At 45.7% G+C, this 17072-nt stretch overlaps 1 protein-coding gene across 1 annotated transcript in view; it reads left to right on the plus strand.

The window, feature by feature from the left end:
* Positions 1-17072, plus strand: part of LOC119163078 (uncharacterized) — a 224752-nt gene that overhangs the window by 21182 nt on the left and 186498 nt on the right. The window contains exons 4-6 of the mRNA XM_037415012.2: positions 237-304; positions 15051-15170; positions 16854-17031. Coding sequence (XP_037270909.2) covers positions 237-304; positions 15051-15170; positions 16854-17031 — 366 coding nt within the window. The remainder of the gene's footprint in view (positions 1-236; positions 305-15050; positions 15171-16853; positions 17032-17072) is intronic.

Below are 17072 nucleotides of genomic sequence, written 5' to 3' on the forward strand. Positions count from 1 at the left end.
TTGCCTCCTGGCCTTAAAAGTGAATAAATATCTTGTAGCGCTGCATATAAGAGTACAGCAATGTATTGCTTTTTAAGCGTAGGGTGCAAGCATTTTCATGGAAAAGTGCAGTGGGATATAACTCAATGCTACGTGTTTTTTTTACACTGACATGGGCTCATTCTGTTAAACCAGTTGGAAGTGGGTGCTTGTTGGTGCAACAGTAGAATGAGAAATCTTGCTTTTTTTGCTCGCAGGTGTGCCCACATGTGTCTGCTGGTGGCAGACTCTGAAGGGTGTGTCCGTGGCTGTTGTTGGCACAGAGGTGAGTAGGAGTAGGAATGTTGGGAGGCCTACGTGTCCTTGGCTAAATCACAGCAAGATCACAAGGGTCGCATGTGCTGTAGTAATCCGCCTTTGTTCATAACCACTATCGCACGAAATAAGAAATAAACTAATTAAAAAAAATTGGCAGATCCCCCACGTACAGTGGGAATTGATGATATGTGAAGCACGAATGAGGAAGGCACAACATTACGAGGTGGACATAAATTATGCCGCACATGACTTCCATGTCTTGATTATCATGTTTGGATGTGTCATTTAACTTTGTCGTCTATTCACGTCACGTGATACCAAATTTTGTATATGCGGAGCTAGCAAAGCGGCCGTGAGCACGCTATGAGCGAAGCATGTAGACATGTTTTACATGATATGCATATCATGATTATCATGTTTGGACGTGTCATTTACCTTCGTCATTCATTCACATCATGTAACACCATATTTGGTATATGTGCAGCTAGCGAAACGGGTGGGAGCACGCTATGAGGGTAGCATGTAGTCATGTTTTATATGACATGGATATCCTGATTATCATGTTTGTACATGTCATTTACCTTCGTCATCCATTCACGTCTTGTAACACCACATTTGGTATATGAGGAGCTAGCGAAATGGCCGCGAGTGCACTGTCAGCATAGCATGTCATGTTTGACATGATCCGCATGTCTTATTATCATGTCTGGATGTCGTCCATTCACGTCACGTAATACCAAATTTAATATATCTGAAGCTAGTAAAATGCCTGCGAGCGCAAAATGAGCGTGGGTTGTTGTCATGTTCTTACATTACATGCATGTCATAATTATGTTTACTCCAGTCATTTACCTTCGTCATCCATTCATGTCATGTAACACCAAATTTGGTATATGTGGAGCTAGCGAAAAAGTTGCGAGCACGCTATGAGCATAGCACGTAGCATGTTCATGTTCTACGTGACACTCATGTCATGATTGTCATGTTTGTATGTGTCATTTACGTTTGTCGTCTATTCACGCCATGTGATACCCAATTTGGTATATGGGGAGCTAGCGAAATGATCGCGAGCAGACTGCGAGTGTGTAGCAAGTACCACGCTTCTCTGAAGAATGAAAACAACTGCTAGGTTTATTGCCTCAGATTATTCTTCCTATTCGAGTGTATTTAAAGTCAAAGAGAGCCTAGACCTTGCAACATTACAATGTAGATGGAAGGTGTTTCGTTTAATGTTCTTCCGTATGTTATATCAAAACCCTTCACCTTTTACTGCTTCATTGATAACGACACCAAATGCAAAATTTCCACACTTGGACCATTCCTTTGAAGTTTATAAACCTTTTGCCCATATTGATATATAACGTTTTTCTTTTCTTTATTTGGCTATCCAGGAGTGGAATCAATTGCCGAGATCTATAGCTAAAGAAACAAATTCTGATAAACGTTCGAGAAGTGCTAAACAGTTCTTATTGCCACACACAATTCGTTGAGACGATCAACTACACTCTTACTGATTCTGACACATTTGAACTTCATCAAAGGGTATTCTAGCCATAACAGAAATCGTGTTACGTTTTAATATGTATATGTTCGAATTACTGTATTGATTTTTGTAAATAGTTCTACTTTCGACCTGCTTTGCGCACATTTGTAGGTAAATTGTGTATGAACTTTGTTCTTCCAGTGCTTGATGTGGTTTTTGGTTTTTATTGATTTTTTCACATTTATGAATTACTTGTACATATATTGTTATTTTTTTTTCTCTCTTGCATATTCTCGCTTTGAGTGTATGCACATGTATGTACATATGCACCAATGATTTAACACCGCTATTTTGTTTCTTGTTTATGTGAAATGTTTCCTGTTCATTGTAAAAAAACTATCTTGCCCCCCCCCCCCCCCCCTCTATATAATGCCTCTCGGCCTTTAGAATAAATAATATGAAAAAAAAAATGAAAATGACGAATGATGGCATAGAGATTGCCTTCCTACTGCACAAAAATTACGATGATTAATGGCGTATTGGGTACCCTGAAAGTGTGCTTATAGCAGTTACCGAAAGAGTGTTTAAAAAAAGTCTCTCAAAATGCCGCTCTTCCAGCTTTTGCTGTGACTGTGCTGCACATTCCGCCCAGGCCTGGCGGTAATTTGGTGTGATGGTTTGTTTAAGTCTTGCAGGGTCTTCTTTTTTTTTTTTCTTTTTTTGGTGACAGAAACTTTTACTCTTGTAGTAAAGGGACACTAAAAACAAAGCTGATTTTTCTCAAATTAGAGATAAAGAGTTTACTTACAGAAAGGCAGACAGGTAGGCCTGAGCTACAGTTTGCTTTGGCCTTATATTCTACGCTGGGGAGGGGGAGGACAGGGGAGTGAAAGAGTGATGAATGACGATGGCACGGTAGGGAGGTGAGCGAGAATACAGTTCCGCTACGCTTGGGCATATCTAAAGACTTGCGTCGAGTCCAGTGGCTTCTAAGAAGGCTACGACAACTCCTATAACCACAATTGTGCTGCTGATGCCAGGTCAAGGACCTGGAATCACCTGATCCGATAATCGTCCACTAAGATATCGTCCAGTTGAAGAGATTGAACAGTGTTTACTAGGGCATACGCAGTTCCTGATCAGTAAAAATGGGATACATTGTTCTCTGAGGCAGCAGAGACTAAGCATACCAAATTTCAGGAAATTTGTTTGAGCCAGCGTCACCAATTCACAAAAAATATACTTTGAAATCTGTGATGTTGCACATAGAATTTTGGGGAGAAAATTTAAAAATGTAACTTTGACCGTGATTTTCTCCTTTGTTAGTAAACCTATGATGATGAAATTTTGATGTTCAAAATTTCAGTGTAAAATTTATCGGTCTAAACGAACTCATTATTTCACTGTAAGCATGAAGAATACTTCCCGTGTAAACACTGCGGGCCCCTGTGCTTAGATTTGGGTGCACGTTAAAGAACCTCAGGTGGTTGAAATTACTGGAACCCTTGATTGAGGTGTCTCTCATAATCATATGGTAATTTTGGTTTGTTAAACCCCAGATATCAATAAAGACCACTTTCTGTTTGTTTTTGCTGTCAGCACTAGTGGAAGACCTAAGCCACACGCATATGGGGGTACCCCACAGGGAGCAGTGTTATCACCGCTCCTTTTCAACATTGCTATGATGCGCCTTCCAAGCGAATTGGCCAGGGTGGAAGGCACACAACACGCAGTATATGCCGATGATATTACAATCTGAACCACTGAAGGGAGCCTTGGTGAAATGCAGGAACGCCTTCAGCAGGCCGCATCCATAGTCGAGGCGTATGCCAACGATTGTGGACTCCAATGTGCTCCAAACAAATCAGAGCTTCTGCACGTTAGAGCGAAGCCAAGAGATAAGTCAGCCATACACATCTCCCTGTCTGGGGTTCCCATCAGAGAGGTGGGGGAGCTCCGGATTCTGGGCCTGTTCATTCATCACAGACTCAGACCAGACTCCACTATAACGAAACTCAAGAGAATAGGCGAACAGGTAGGGCGCATGATCCACCGCGTTTCCAACAAGCGGGGTGGTCTGCGGGGCAGGGACGTGCTTCGGCTCGCCCATGCCTTCGTGACTAGCCGGATCCTCTACGCCGTCCCATACCTTCGCACTAACAAGCAAGAAGACGAAAGAATAGATGCCATCATTCGTAAGGCTACTAAACGAGCTCTGGATCTCCCGTTGGCCACTTCCAATGCCAAACTGAGGGCGTTAGGTGTGCTCAAGTCCTACCAGGAGTTGAGGGAGGCCCACCTTATGAATCAATATACCCGGCTCGTGCAGACGGCTCCCGGGCGCCGCCTGCTGAACCGCTTACATATACAGCACACTTGCACTGCAGAGGAGGTGGAGCGTATTCCGGAACTGTGGCGACATATGCTCTCGGTCTTTCCACTCCCCAGTAACATGGATAAGCACACGCACGAAAGCGGAAGACAGGTGCGGGCTCGGACGCTTGAGAGGCAACACGGCTCCCGACCTGGTGTATTCTACGTAGATATAGCAGGGCCTTCGCCCACGGGATTTTACACGGCCTGTGTAGTTCACCGGGAAAAGCATGTCAATGGGCTCTCGTTCCGAGCACAAAATCCAGAGCGCGCTGAGGAAGTCGCGATAGCGCTTGCTGCTGCGGACCCCAACTCGAAAGTTATCATCACGGACTCCCGGAAAGCATGTGCTCATTACTTGGTAGGAGAGATATCCCCCCTAGCCAGCCAAATTCTAAAACGGGCTCTCGCTGATCCAGCCCCGAAACGCATCGTATGGGCTCCTGGCCATCAGGGCTTACGAGGTAATAAGGCCGCTGACGCGGCCGCTCAAGCGCTTACCCACCGGGCTCCTCACCTTGGCTCTTATGACTCGGAGGCCAATACACCGCTGCTGCGGTTCAAAGAAATTCTGACCTATTATCGCGACACTCACCGCCATTACCCGGCTCCTGCAAAGGGGCTGAGTAAGGCGGAAGAGAGAACTCTAAGGTGCCTGCAGTCAGGTACTCTACTCTGTCCTGCAATCCTAAAACATTTCGATGCGAACACAGATGGGCGGTGCCCACACTGTGTGGAGACGTGTGATATCTTCCACATGGTATGGGCATGTCCGAAAAATCCCCACCTACCCCTTCCCCTACCCCTTCCCGAGAGGCATGGGAGACTGCCCTCCTCAACTGCTCATCACTAGAGTCTCAACGGGCTCTGGTGAGACGGGCGCGAGTAGGGGCCTCGTCATGCGGTGTCCCGGACTAAGGACGCCGACCATGTAGCGGGGTCATGCTTTGGCCCCGTACCTCTCTCTTTTATAATAAATGTTCTTCATCATCACGCATATGCTCGTGCGCTGGTTGTCGAAAAACTGGTCATCGTTGGAACGCACCATCTTATATATGTCATGCATTCAATTTTCCAGTCTTATGATTGGTTGTCACGCAAGCTCTGGAATAAGCTCGAGTGTGTGCATTAGGTGCACAATCTTATTAAAACCATCTACTACAATGGTTATGGTGAAGCTGCTCAAACATTCAGGTACGATTTGTGCTTAGCATTGCTGACAGTCTTGCGGGCGTAAGCAGAATACACCAAGAGCGAAATAACAAACATGGGGGGCAATGCCCTCCTCTGAAAAAGTGTTGTCTCGATGCTTAAAACAGAACACGGAATGAAAAAGGCGTGCAACAATATTGCATGAAAATGCATGCAATAACAACAATAAAGCAAGGAAGTACAATAAACAATGAGCAAAAAGCATACAGTCCCTAGTTTCTCTAACGCGTGTAATACGGCTTGAGGGGCACGACATGAATGACTTCAGGTTGCTTATGGTGCTGTTGAGAGTTTGTGATCCCGTCTAAGACAACCTCATTTTCTAGAGTCCCTAGATGCTGAAGCTTACATAGGCGTATTGGTGTCCACTCTCAAACACGGTAGCCGGGCTGGTATTTTACAAAGCGTTTACGAAGATTGTGATGGCAGCTGTCGGTCGTTTGCTGATTCTTGATGTGTTGGCGTGCGAGTTGTCAGGTTCCTTCAGCATGCTGAATGTAAACAGTCACGTCGAGGTTTTCTTCATTGGTGACGTGGGTAACATGGCATCTAGCATCATCGCTAAACTCATCAGTGCGAAGGTCATGTACCAGAGGATAGCGTCTCACGTGTTGTGCTCGACGTCAATGCACATGGCCAGCATATCAGTGATTGTTTTGTTTGGATGCTTGGTGAGGCCATTGGTCTGTGGCTGATACACTGTCGTCCAGTGGTGGCTTGTTTGTCTGTGTCTCAAAATTGCCGGAGTCAACCCTGCAGTAAAGGCTGTACCTCTGTCAGTGATCACGACCCTTGGGGCACCGTGACGCAGGACAGTGTCTTCAATGAAGAATATCACTACCTCAGTGGCCCTGCCTCTAGGTAAGGCCCTTGTTTCGGCATGGCGGCTGAGGAAGTCGGTGGTGACAAAATAATCCATTTATTCCCGCAAGGGGACATAGGGAATGGCCTCAGTAGGTCCATATCGATTTGTTGGAACAGGTGGCGAGATGGTTCACTCGGCTGAAGAAAAGCCTGCTGGTCTTGTCTGCGGTGTCTTGCATCACTGACAGTCTCAGCATGTCCCGACGTAACGAGGGACCTTGGCTGCAAGGCGGGGCCAGTAATACTTTTCCTGTATTTTTGTGAGCGTGTGGGCAACACCTCCTTTATTTCAATGCTAGTGCAAATGCGTGCTTCTCAATGGGAGCCGTCGGTTCACTTTAGTCCAGGGAGTGGTCATGAAGCAGCGCTATGTGAGGGGTCGCGCTGCTCGCATCACATGTGTATCCGAGCGTTTTCGCCCGAAGATGTGATAGACGTATTTGCCACTCTAATATCATACGTCTGTCAGTTTCATTTCTTCATGCTGCTTCTTTGCGACTCGAGACAGTACCGCCGCCTCGTCACTGAGCAGCGCATGCAGGAACGTTGCAGTGACGCTTCCCCATTGGTTGCCCTTATTGCGTCACCAACGGCGACACGCTATCTCAAAACACCGTATCATTCACAGAGCCAGCGTGACTGCCAATATTGTGAACACGAGGAATGGAAGACGCCGTCCCACAGATCTGTACACAACTGAACAAAAAATTACTTCGTATGATTTTCGTCATGAGGCACTGCATGAGGGGTTGTTCTCTCCCATGACCGCAAAGCACAGGCGAAGGCTGGGTGATGTGCGAAAGCAGGAAAGGGTTAGAGTAGAGGGTGGTGAACAGCTGGATCAGGCGCATCTGGCTGGCATTGATAAAATAGAGGAGGCGTTGTTGTGGGAAGCACCAAGGTGTCCAGCTCTTGAGTCGTTGTGTAGGGCCTGAAGGACTTTTGGTTTCACTTCTGAAGGCACTACGAGAAGGTAGTTGGTTTGAAGGAACGAGAAGTTCTTGTTGAGGGGAAGGCTGTGTTGCAGGAAAAATGATATCAGTCCTCTCTTGAATATGTTTGGAACAGGTTTACCAGGTATGGCTACTTTGCGCCAGTTTAGCTACTTTTTTTAGTTTCAGTGACATTTCGGTGCTTGTGTACGATTATATGGTGCCAAAACATGGCAGCATTCCAGCTCCAAAAATTGAATCACGAACTTTGATTACACAAATAATGAACTTAAGTTAAAATGATAGTGCAGTAGCCCAAGCAGGTGTTAAAGTAAATGATGGCGATCAGAAGGTAAATACAAAAAAACTGCATATTTATAAGCTTCCAGTAAAGCAGGCTTCGTGCATCCACGTGCACACACACACACACACTCTCACACAAATGCGTTTAGGGGTTTAGGTAAGTGGCTGGGGCTTGGCAAGAATGATTGCAGGGGGCCTCATTTTGTAGATCACCCATTGCCAAATGTGGCTTTACACCACAGTTTGAAGAGAACAGGAATCGAAAAGGAACAAGATTCGAAAGGGTTCCTGATCTAAGGGGACCTGCACTCATCGGCATTAGAAATCAGATATTCCACATTTCAAGCGAGCATTGAAAAACCAAGATACAAGAGGTGATGGGCGATAACACAAGCACTAACAAGAGCTAGTGAGTGCTTGTGTGGCTGCCTTGGCCTCTTGCATCCTGGTTTATAAGTGCTCACCAACTTGCCCAACAGCCAGTTCTTCTAGGGTATCAGAGGAACTACGTACCTGTACAATTTTTTAGGCTTGGGTATGGATTGTGATTCTTAGTGATTCCACTCCTGCACCAACTGTGCCAAAGTGCGCCAAATCAATCAGATTTATTGCGTCATCCTAATAATGTCAACGGAAATTGTGCCAAACTGCACCAAAGTCAGATTTGGGAGCATCTATCCCCGGCAATAGCCATGCTGGCACATCAAAACATGTGTACCTTGTTCTCAGGGACACCAAAGTCACAATCACTTACCTAGCATTACTCCGCCGAACAAACAGCACTCACGCGTGCATCCTAAATCCACGATGATATGTTTGGTGTGATGCAACTTCTGTTGTCCAATTCTGCTCAACGGCGAAATGCGCTCTCCGCAAGGGCTCATGACGTCTAGTCTAATCGGTATCGTGAAACTGTGGCTGGCGGCAATCTATCGGCAAACGTCCTCTATTCCAGGAATGCTGTTGACAGCTCGGTTGAAGAGTTGCACCGCCCGTGATTAAAGCAATTTTCAATGATAACTGCACACATGCCGCCAGAATGTCAGTCATGTCTATTTCTGGACATCCCAATCTAACTTTCCGTGCTTGTGTCAGCAGAAGAACATGTGAACAGTGAGAATGTGTTGACACTTTTCCTTTAACATACTTTATTCATGTATCTTCATTCAGAAGTGCTTTTTCTTAATTCCTTCCACGAGCACATCTGCGTTTGTAATCGCTGTTGCGATAAATGCCCTTAAAACATCCTGCCCTTTCGAACTCGAGATTGCTACGGTCCAAATTCAAAATTTTTGCGTGATATTTTAAAAACGTGATCTCAATAATAAAAGCATGCCTTCTTGTCGGAGCAGCTGCACTTCCGTTTTAATATAGCTTTCAGTAGGCCATCCCTGGCAACTCTCGTGTCGGAAGGCCCACTGTGCAGTTACGCCTAGTTACACATCTGCCTCTCGCTTTGCAGGGTGTTAAATATTATTTTGGAAAAACGCCGGAGACAAAGAAAAGGACCAGAGCGTGTCCCTGAGTGCGTGCTCGAATTTATTATTCTTTTCATTTTTAACCCATGGAGCGTCTAATAAACAAGAAGTTCTCTACTTCCGCTCTGCTTCCTGGTTTTCATTAACACCAGGGTCAATAGCTGACGGTGAAAGAATTTAACATCAGGGCACCAAATTTATTGCTTCATATCTTCGTTGTGGGGGGGAGAGGCTGCCTTGCTCGAAGGGCGCAGTCGCTGGCGCGTGCTATATCTCGAGGCATAATGAGACTGCTCGTAAACTTTCTGTGCTGCTAACCTATGCTTCGCATTTAGATTACTGACAGCACGAAAACTGCTTCGGCAACTGGAGTGGCCAGCGTTCTGCTGAGTTATGTGATATCGGGTCCAAAAGATACAATTTGTTAGTTTCATTTAAGCTCTTAGCAATGAATGCGACACCTACAAATTGTATTGTTACACCAAATAATAAGGCTTGACGTCATCCGCAAGGAGCACTAGCGCCGGGGTTGCCATTTCGAAGGTCTGCACACTTGCTGCACCCGCTGTGTTCGATAACCGTACAGCGACTTGAATGACTAGAGACTGCTGGAACACCTTTTGCCCGCTGATGCGCATACAGATAAAATCAGACTTGTCTAGCTCCCAGCCGGCCGCTCCAGCTGCCGTTCTTTTTCTGAAATATGTGAAGAGAGACGCCATAATGATACCAAATATGGTCGTACTCGGTGTTAGGCCTTGTTATTTATAATGAGCATCAACAGAATAGAAGCTTGTAGGTAACGTGAGATAGAAGCCGCGGCGAACAACCGTATCTACAGGCACGTGCTCCGCTGCTCTAGATAAGTGTGATTCTATCTGTACAGCAAGAACGGTGTGTACGAATGGACCTACAAAATGGCTTGACGATGGTGTGGCCGCCTTGCGATCAAGGTACAGTGCATATATTTATATGGCCGCTCTAGAAAGCGAAGCACTTTTTTTAGTTTGTTCGCGTCGAAAGTACAATATCGAAGGGCATATAACAACCGTCTTTAATGCCTGCCGGAATAGCGCTAGCACCAGCGATTACACCCTTAAAGTCAAAGTTCATAATATAGTTTCACAAAAGTATTATTGCATGAAACTCTATGGTTCATAGCAATAGTGGCTGTCTTCTGCCGGTCAGAGCATACTCTGGACTTGCTTATCCTGTGGCTCAAGAGCAAGAGTTCCTCGTAAGCGAAGATGCACTTTCCTGGCTGCAGGGTGAGTCTCAAGGGCTTGACCACTTGAAGTATAGCTGCAAGGTACTGTAGGTGCTTCTTGAAGTTTGACAAAAATATAATGATGTTGGCCACGTACACAAGACAAGTCTGCCACTTCAAGCCAGCCAGTACTGTACCCATAACGCGTTGGAAGGTCGCAGAGGTCGAGCAAAGACCAATGGCATCACCTTGAACTTGAAATTTGTGATCTTGTTCACGCGGTGATAGTTGACGCAGGAACGTAGGGTTCTGTCTTTCTTCATGAACACCACAGTAGACGCTCAGGGATTCTAGGACAGCTGGATTATGTTGTTGCGTAGGATTTCGCCAACTTGTTTTTTTATGGTGTCGCACTCTTGCACTGAAACTCGATTTGGCCTCCGACGGTTTGGCCAAGCACTTTTCTGTTGTGATACAATGAAAATCAGTTGTTGAATTGCAAAAGCAGAGCATTGAGCTGGTCTTGCTTGTGCTTCGGGAGGCTCGGATTAGTGTCAAAATCTGTTTCGAGACCTTGATTTGTCAAAGCAGGTGGGGTAGCATTGAAGAGGGCTAAAACATTGCTGGTGTCTACAAATTTCTTAATGTAGGCAACCGTCGTAGCATTGTTTAGGGGCCTATACTTGCGGCTGAAGTTTGTCAGCAGTACCTTTGCTTTGCCATCACGAAACTTGGTGATGCCTTTTGTAATGCAAATCTGATGATTCACAAACAGGAACTGATTGCCCTCAATAATGTCTTCAAGGTCTGCGGGTTATTCGGTGCCGTCAGAAATGACGACGCTGAAGAGAGGCGGAACGGTGACCTGTTCTTTTATTACATTCAATGCATGGCTCCCTGGTGTCATGTGGGGTGGCAACGCTTTTTCTGAGGTTAGTGCTATTTACACAGACATGATGTCGATGACGGCCCCGTGCCGATTTAGGAATTCCATTCAAAGTATCATGTTTCTGGGGCAATGTTGTAGAATTGCAAAGCCCGCAGGATAAGTCTGGCTATTGATGCTGACTCTTGCCGTGTAAACTTTAGCCGGCATTACTACATGGCTTCAAGTGGTCTGGATATTGTGGCCTTCTCAAGCAGTCTGGGCTTTTTTTAACTTCGCGGTGAAAGGTCTAGCGACAGCAGAATAGTTGGCTACAGTGTTGACGAGAGCGGTGACGTTTTGGCTATCGAATATTACATCAAGGCCACTAGTTCGTCATCTTGCGTTACGGTTGGGCTGAATTGTCGAATCACGTCTACGTCGGTTTGCTCCGCTGCTTCCACATGGTGTCATCATGTCTTTCAACCGTGAAGTTTCGACTTCAGGGCTCCATCCTGCTTCTGGTGTATTCTTGAGATATTGACGCGGTGGTGTCATCGGCATCTGCGGAGAATCTTTGGTAGTTTGTCGTATAGCGAAAAACAGCACTTTTATCTGTTGTTGCCCTCACTTTTCCAGTGAAGGGCTCAAAGATAAGCCCAGAGTAGGGCCAGCATACTGCCCGGGATGTGGTGAGGTGGAATGGCTCACTCAGCGAAGGCAAATGGGAATGTTGTCGGTGTGTCCACTGCGCTCCTTCGAAGTACTAGTTGGTGCATTAACAATGAAATCATGCAGTCCCATTTGATGGTACTGGCACTGGCGTTATGGGCCTGGCTTCACCGCAGTGGTAGCAGAGGGGTTGGCGGTCTGGGGCATGCCAGATGTGCCTCTCTGGGTGTGTACTAGAGCGGTTGACTGGCGGGCAGGGTGGCGAGGGTGCGGAAGGGGGGGGGGGGGGGTGGTATGGCTACTGCAGCAGCATAGTTGATAGTTTGCTGCTGTGGTTGTGCTGGCTGAGGGACACCAAGTGACTATTAAATTCCCTCATGCACTTCTCATGTACCACTTAGCACTATCTCTGGCTGTGGAAAAGAGAGCTTCCTGAGTTCTTCTTGCACATCGGCTCTGATCTTGCTCAAGCCGTTGGTGCCAAGGCCGTGAAGAGCTGGGCTATCTCGGATGGATCCGTCCTTGCACTGTCCGGTGCGCATATGTAGTGTCTGCTCAATCGTCGTTGCTTCTGAGACAAAGTCTTGGACTGTCAAGGGTAGGTTTCGCATAAGCACAGCGGGGGAGGTGGAGGTCTTGCTTTACGGATTTTCTGTCCTCGGCCATAGCAGCGTAAGCATGGCGAAGCAGTCAGGTCATTTTCTATGTGAAGATGGCTATGCTTTCATTCAGCAGTTGGACTCGTGTCCGGCAAGGCTGTCTCTTTCCTTTTGGACGATGTCTCTTAGAAAGTGCTGCGAAAGATACTCAGGTTTGAAGAGTGGACTCCCAATACTCAACCAGGTCCTTGCTGCGTCCTCCAGGTAATAGTACACATGGCACAGCTTGTTCTTGGAGTCCCAGTTGGTAAATGTTGAGACGCTTTTGAATGTATCTAGCCATTTTAGGGGTCCTCACTAGATGATCCATGGAAGCGCAGTGACTCTGTGGGGGGCGGCATAACGATCATTGCAGGGGACACTGCGGCCGTCATTGTGCCTGTCGTCCTTGTTGCCGTCACTTTTGGCTTGTCCGGTAGAAGTCCATGCCGTAGGGGTAGCCCTTTCAGCCTGGGTCAGTGTGTTCGTCATGATTTAGGCTAGGTTCATAGCTTGACAGGGGCATTGAGAACATGAACGAACGCCACCCCCGCCAGTTGTCATGTGGTCATGACATTGACGGAGGCAGCAGTCAGCGTCTTCAAGGCGAAACTCTTTATTTGGCCGAACTTGTGACTGCAAAATGAAAACTCAATTTACAGCAAACAACACATGCTGTGCACTAATATCAGCGCACAGAGTGTTAGTCATGAAAAAACTGGTCATCATTGGAATGCGCCGTCTTATGCGACGTCATGCATAGAATCTTGTCCGGTAGAAGTCCATGCCGTAGGGGTAGCCCTTTCAGCCTGGGTCAGTGTGTTCGTCATGATTTAGGCTAGGTGCACAGCTTGACAGGGGCATTGAGAACATGAACGAACGCCACCTCCGCCAGTTGTCATGTGGTCATGACATTGACGGAGGGAGCAGTCAGCGTCTTCAAGGCGAAACTCTTTATTTGGCCGAACTTGTGACTGCAAAATCAAAACTAAATTTACAGCAAACAACAAATGCTGTGCACTAAAATCAGCGCACAGAGTGTTAGTCATGAAAAAACTGGTCATCATTGGAATGCGCCGTCTTATGTGACGTCACGCATAGAATCTTGTCTGGTAGAAGTCCATGCCGTAGGGGTAGCCCCTTCAGCCTGGGTCAGTGTGTTCGTCATGATTTAGGCTAGGTTCACAGCTTGACAGGGGCATTGAGAACATGAACAAACGCCACCTCCGCCAGTTGTCATGTGGTCATGACATTGACGGAGGAAGCAGTCAGCGTCTTCAAGGCGAAACTCTTTATTTGGCCGAACTTGTGACTGCAAAACGAAAACTCAATTTACAGCAAACAGCACATGCTGTACACTAATATCAGTGCACACAGTGTTAGTCATGGAAAAAACTGGTCATCATTGGAATGCGGCGTCTTATGCGACGTCACGCATAGAATTTCGCAGCCTTATCACTAGTTGTTGTGCAAGTTCTCGATTAAGCTCGAGTGTTTGTGTGCAGTGTGCATTCTTAACAAAACAATGGCGAAGCTTCTTGAACACTAACGTGCGATTTGTGCTTGTCATTGCTGACAGTCTGTGTTGGCATAAATAGAATACAGCAAAAGCAAAAAAAATTCCGCCATATCCACGAAGTGAATGATGATGAGTGGGCGAAGCTCCGGAGGTAAACCTGGTAAACCATGAATCCTCTGTACATTTTGCCCACTCGATTTTATTACATCGCTCCCCCTAGCGTACGTCGCCGCACTAAATCGAACGATTGCCTTCAACCAATGACACGCGCCATATGTGACATCATTCCTATTTTATAAGATCTCACGTCTTTCATCAACTACAAGTACCGCTTTCTAGTTTATAACATCTTGCATCTTTTCATCATCAGCTACAAGTACCACCATCTAGTAAACACTACAAGAACTAAACGAGAGGTGGCTACATACAGGAGACGGTACCGCCATCTAGTGAACACTGCAAAAACTAAACTAGAGGTGGCTACATACAGGGGACGGTACCGCCATCTTGTGAACACTGCAAGAACTAAACTAGAGGTGGCTACATACAGGCTACAGGGGACGCACAGCCCCACAGGGCAATGGGGCAATGGGATAGTGTGTGTGTGTGTGTGTGTGTGTGTTTGTGTGTGTGGGGGGGGGGGCTCCGATGAAGGTTATGATGTCACTGTTAATTTTAGTGCATTCACAGACGACAAGAGCCATCTGCTGTCGTGACAAACTACAGAGGCATAAGAAACACCCGCACCAAAGTTCACATGGATGACAAAACACCTTTCTTGATTGTATGAAGATGATTACATTAGTCTTCCTATTCAGTCTTGATTCTGTATGAACAAATCCGAGCAAGTGGTGAAGTTTACCATTAGAAAGCAGTGGGTGGCTATGAAAGATGGTGTGGTGCTGGATGATTCCGGATTTGTGCTTATTATTGTGAGTTAACGATGCCCAAATCTGAGTACTTGGCTGTCTTTGTATTTCGCCCTCATTGGAATGTTGCCACAGAGACTGGAAATTGAGTTTGGGACCATATACTTGGCACTAAAGTGATGTAGCTTTGACATCTGTGTGCCAGCTTCAATAGTTGTTTTTTGTGTAAGCATTTGGCTTTGTCCTAGTGTACTGTGTTAACTACACTGTGTGTGCGTGTGCCCACTCTTGTACCGGCATGATTGCTTCTTAACTGTGTTGGATTCTTGGCTTTGCAGCTGGGAGAACTGCGCTTTGTAGACCTTCAGTCGAAAACTCAGCTGGCTTCTACGGCCATCGGGCGTGCCATAGTGGATGTGCACATCGTGAGCGCCGTTCGCAACATTAGCCATCTTCTTGTGAGTGGCCACTCTCTGCTCATCCCTTGCTCTAATGTGCACCTTAATGATTCTTACTCTGCCATTTGAGCTGTGTGCAAATATAAGAGACAAATGTTCTTTTTTTGTAGTCCATCTGCCCATGCAGTTCCAAGCCTTTTCCAAATGCTTTGTGGTTTTTAATAGCTCTTGATTGAGATCTGAAATTTCGTGATATGCCCTCAACATGTGGTGTCGATTTTTCTCTTACTTACATTCTCCACAGACTTGATCGTGAGAAATGGCACGGGACTAAATCCTGGCCACTGCAGCTACACTTTTGATGGAGGCCAAAATGCTCGAGGCTTGTCTACTTAGATCTATGTGCACGTGCATATTAAAGAACCCCAGGTAGTCAAAATCTTCTGGGCCCTAGCTGCAATACGGCGTCTCTCATAATCATATCGTGGTTTTGGGACGTTAAATCTTATCAGTTATTATTATTATTAGACAAGTGGAAGCTTGCATCTTGTACTGTGAAGACCCATTTCTAATCAGTTTTTTTTTTACATTTTTAACCACTGGAAAGAACACAAAACACATCGGACTGAAAGAAAGATATAAGCAATGCTAGCACTTTGTGTTATCCTTATCTTTCATTCCAACTCATGTGTTCTACAGCAGAACTGAAAATCGGCAATTAAGTTTGGGGACTGTTTGTGATATAAAATCTCAGGATGCACTAAAGACACTTGGCAAAAAAATGAGTGAACTGTTAGAAATTCAGAACCTGTTTGCTTACTTCACTGCATTTTGTACATGCTGAAATTTTACCACAAGCTCAGCTTTAGTTCAGCCATTTCAAAGTTATGCCAGCTAGCCTGCACACCCGGCTTCTAGACTTCATGAATACACTCTTGCTATCGCCATATGACACTTCCTCACTGGATGTTTGAAAGGGCCAGTCAATGGAGTGGATGTATCATGAACCCATTAACTTTACTTTATACAGCATGTAGACTGCAGTTATCATTTCTCATAACTGAGAAAAGAACTTTTAAACTGCAACACATGTTTTTCAAAAAATTGACCAATAATTCTTGCCTATACTTTCAAGATATCTTTCCGTAAAATTAAACCACCTTTGGTATGTCTTATTAATGTGTATTTTCACGTTCATATTTTAGGGTTCTTACATTGGCAGCGTTACAAAGCATGTGTGCCGATGGACAATGTGGACAGTGCTGTTGGCATGCGTCGCACTTTCACTTGTCATGACCAGGCATGTGATTTTTTCTGCTGAGTTATAAAGCCATTAACACTGATTAATCAGCATTCTTTTGTTCTGCTGGTTCTGTTACCACAGTGTTTATGGGCTTAGTTAAAGACAAAAAAATCTCTCTGATTGTACAGTGTGTTTTCATACAGGCAGGAAAAGATTTCACGTTAGGGGCATGTAGTGACTCTCATTGTCCAACCTATTAAGCATCGTAGCTGTTCAGGCTTCCGCATGACACTTCCACGCTTAGCCAAAGTCACTGCGCACTCATTGACAAACACTGCTGTTTAGTTCAATCTGCTGTTTAATTTCTTTCTTCCACTCCTTCAATTCATTCTCAACAGAGACCTTGTGTGTGTAATACTTGCCAAGGACAATGTTGTATGTCGAGCATGTAATTAGAATCGATGTATGATGTGTGATGTGATTAAATCTATTGTTGGCAGGTGACCGACATTGACCGACAGCACTGGCATCTGCTGCTAGAGGACAAAGCCAGCAATCATGATTGGCTCCGGGGCGGTCACTTGCCGGTCATCACTGCTGTTGGTGCTGCCGGTGCTGCCACGTCTGAGTGGCGACTGTGGTCATCGACTGATCGTGAAGATGCGATGGCTGGCCAAGGTGTGTTGCCTATCATTGGTGCTTGTAATATCTAGGCTATT

This window comes from Rhipicephalus microplus, chromosome 9, assembly GCF_043290135.1.
Source record: "Rhipicephalus microplus isolate Deutch F79 chromosome 9, USDA_Rmic, whole genome shotgun sequence".
Classification (NCBI taxonomy): domain Eukaryota; kingdom Metazoa; phylum Arthropoda; class Arachnida; order Ixodida; family Ixodidae; genus Rhipicephalus; species Rhipicephalus microplus.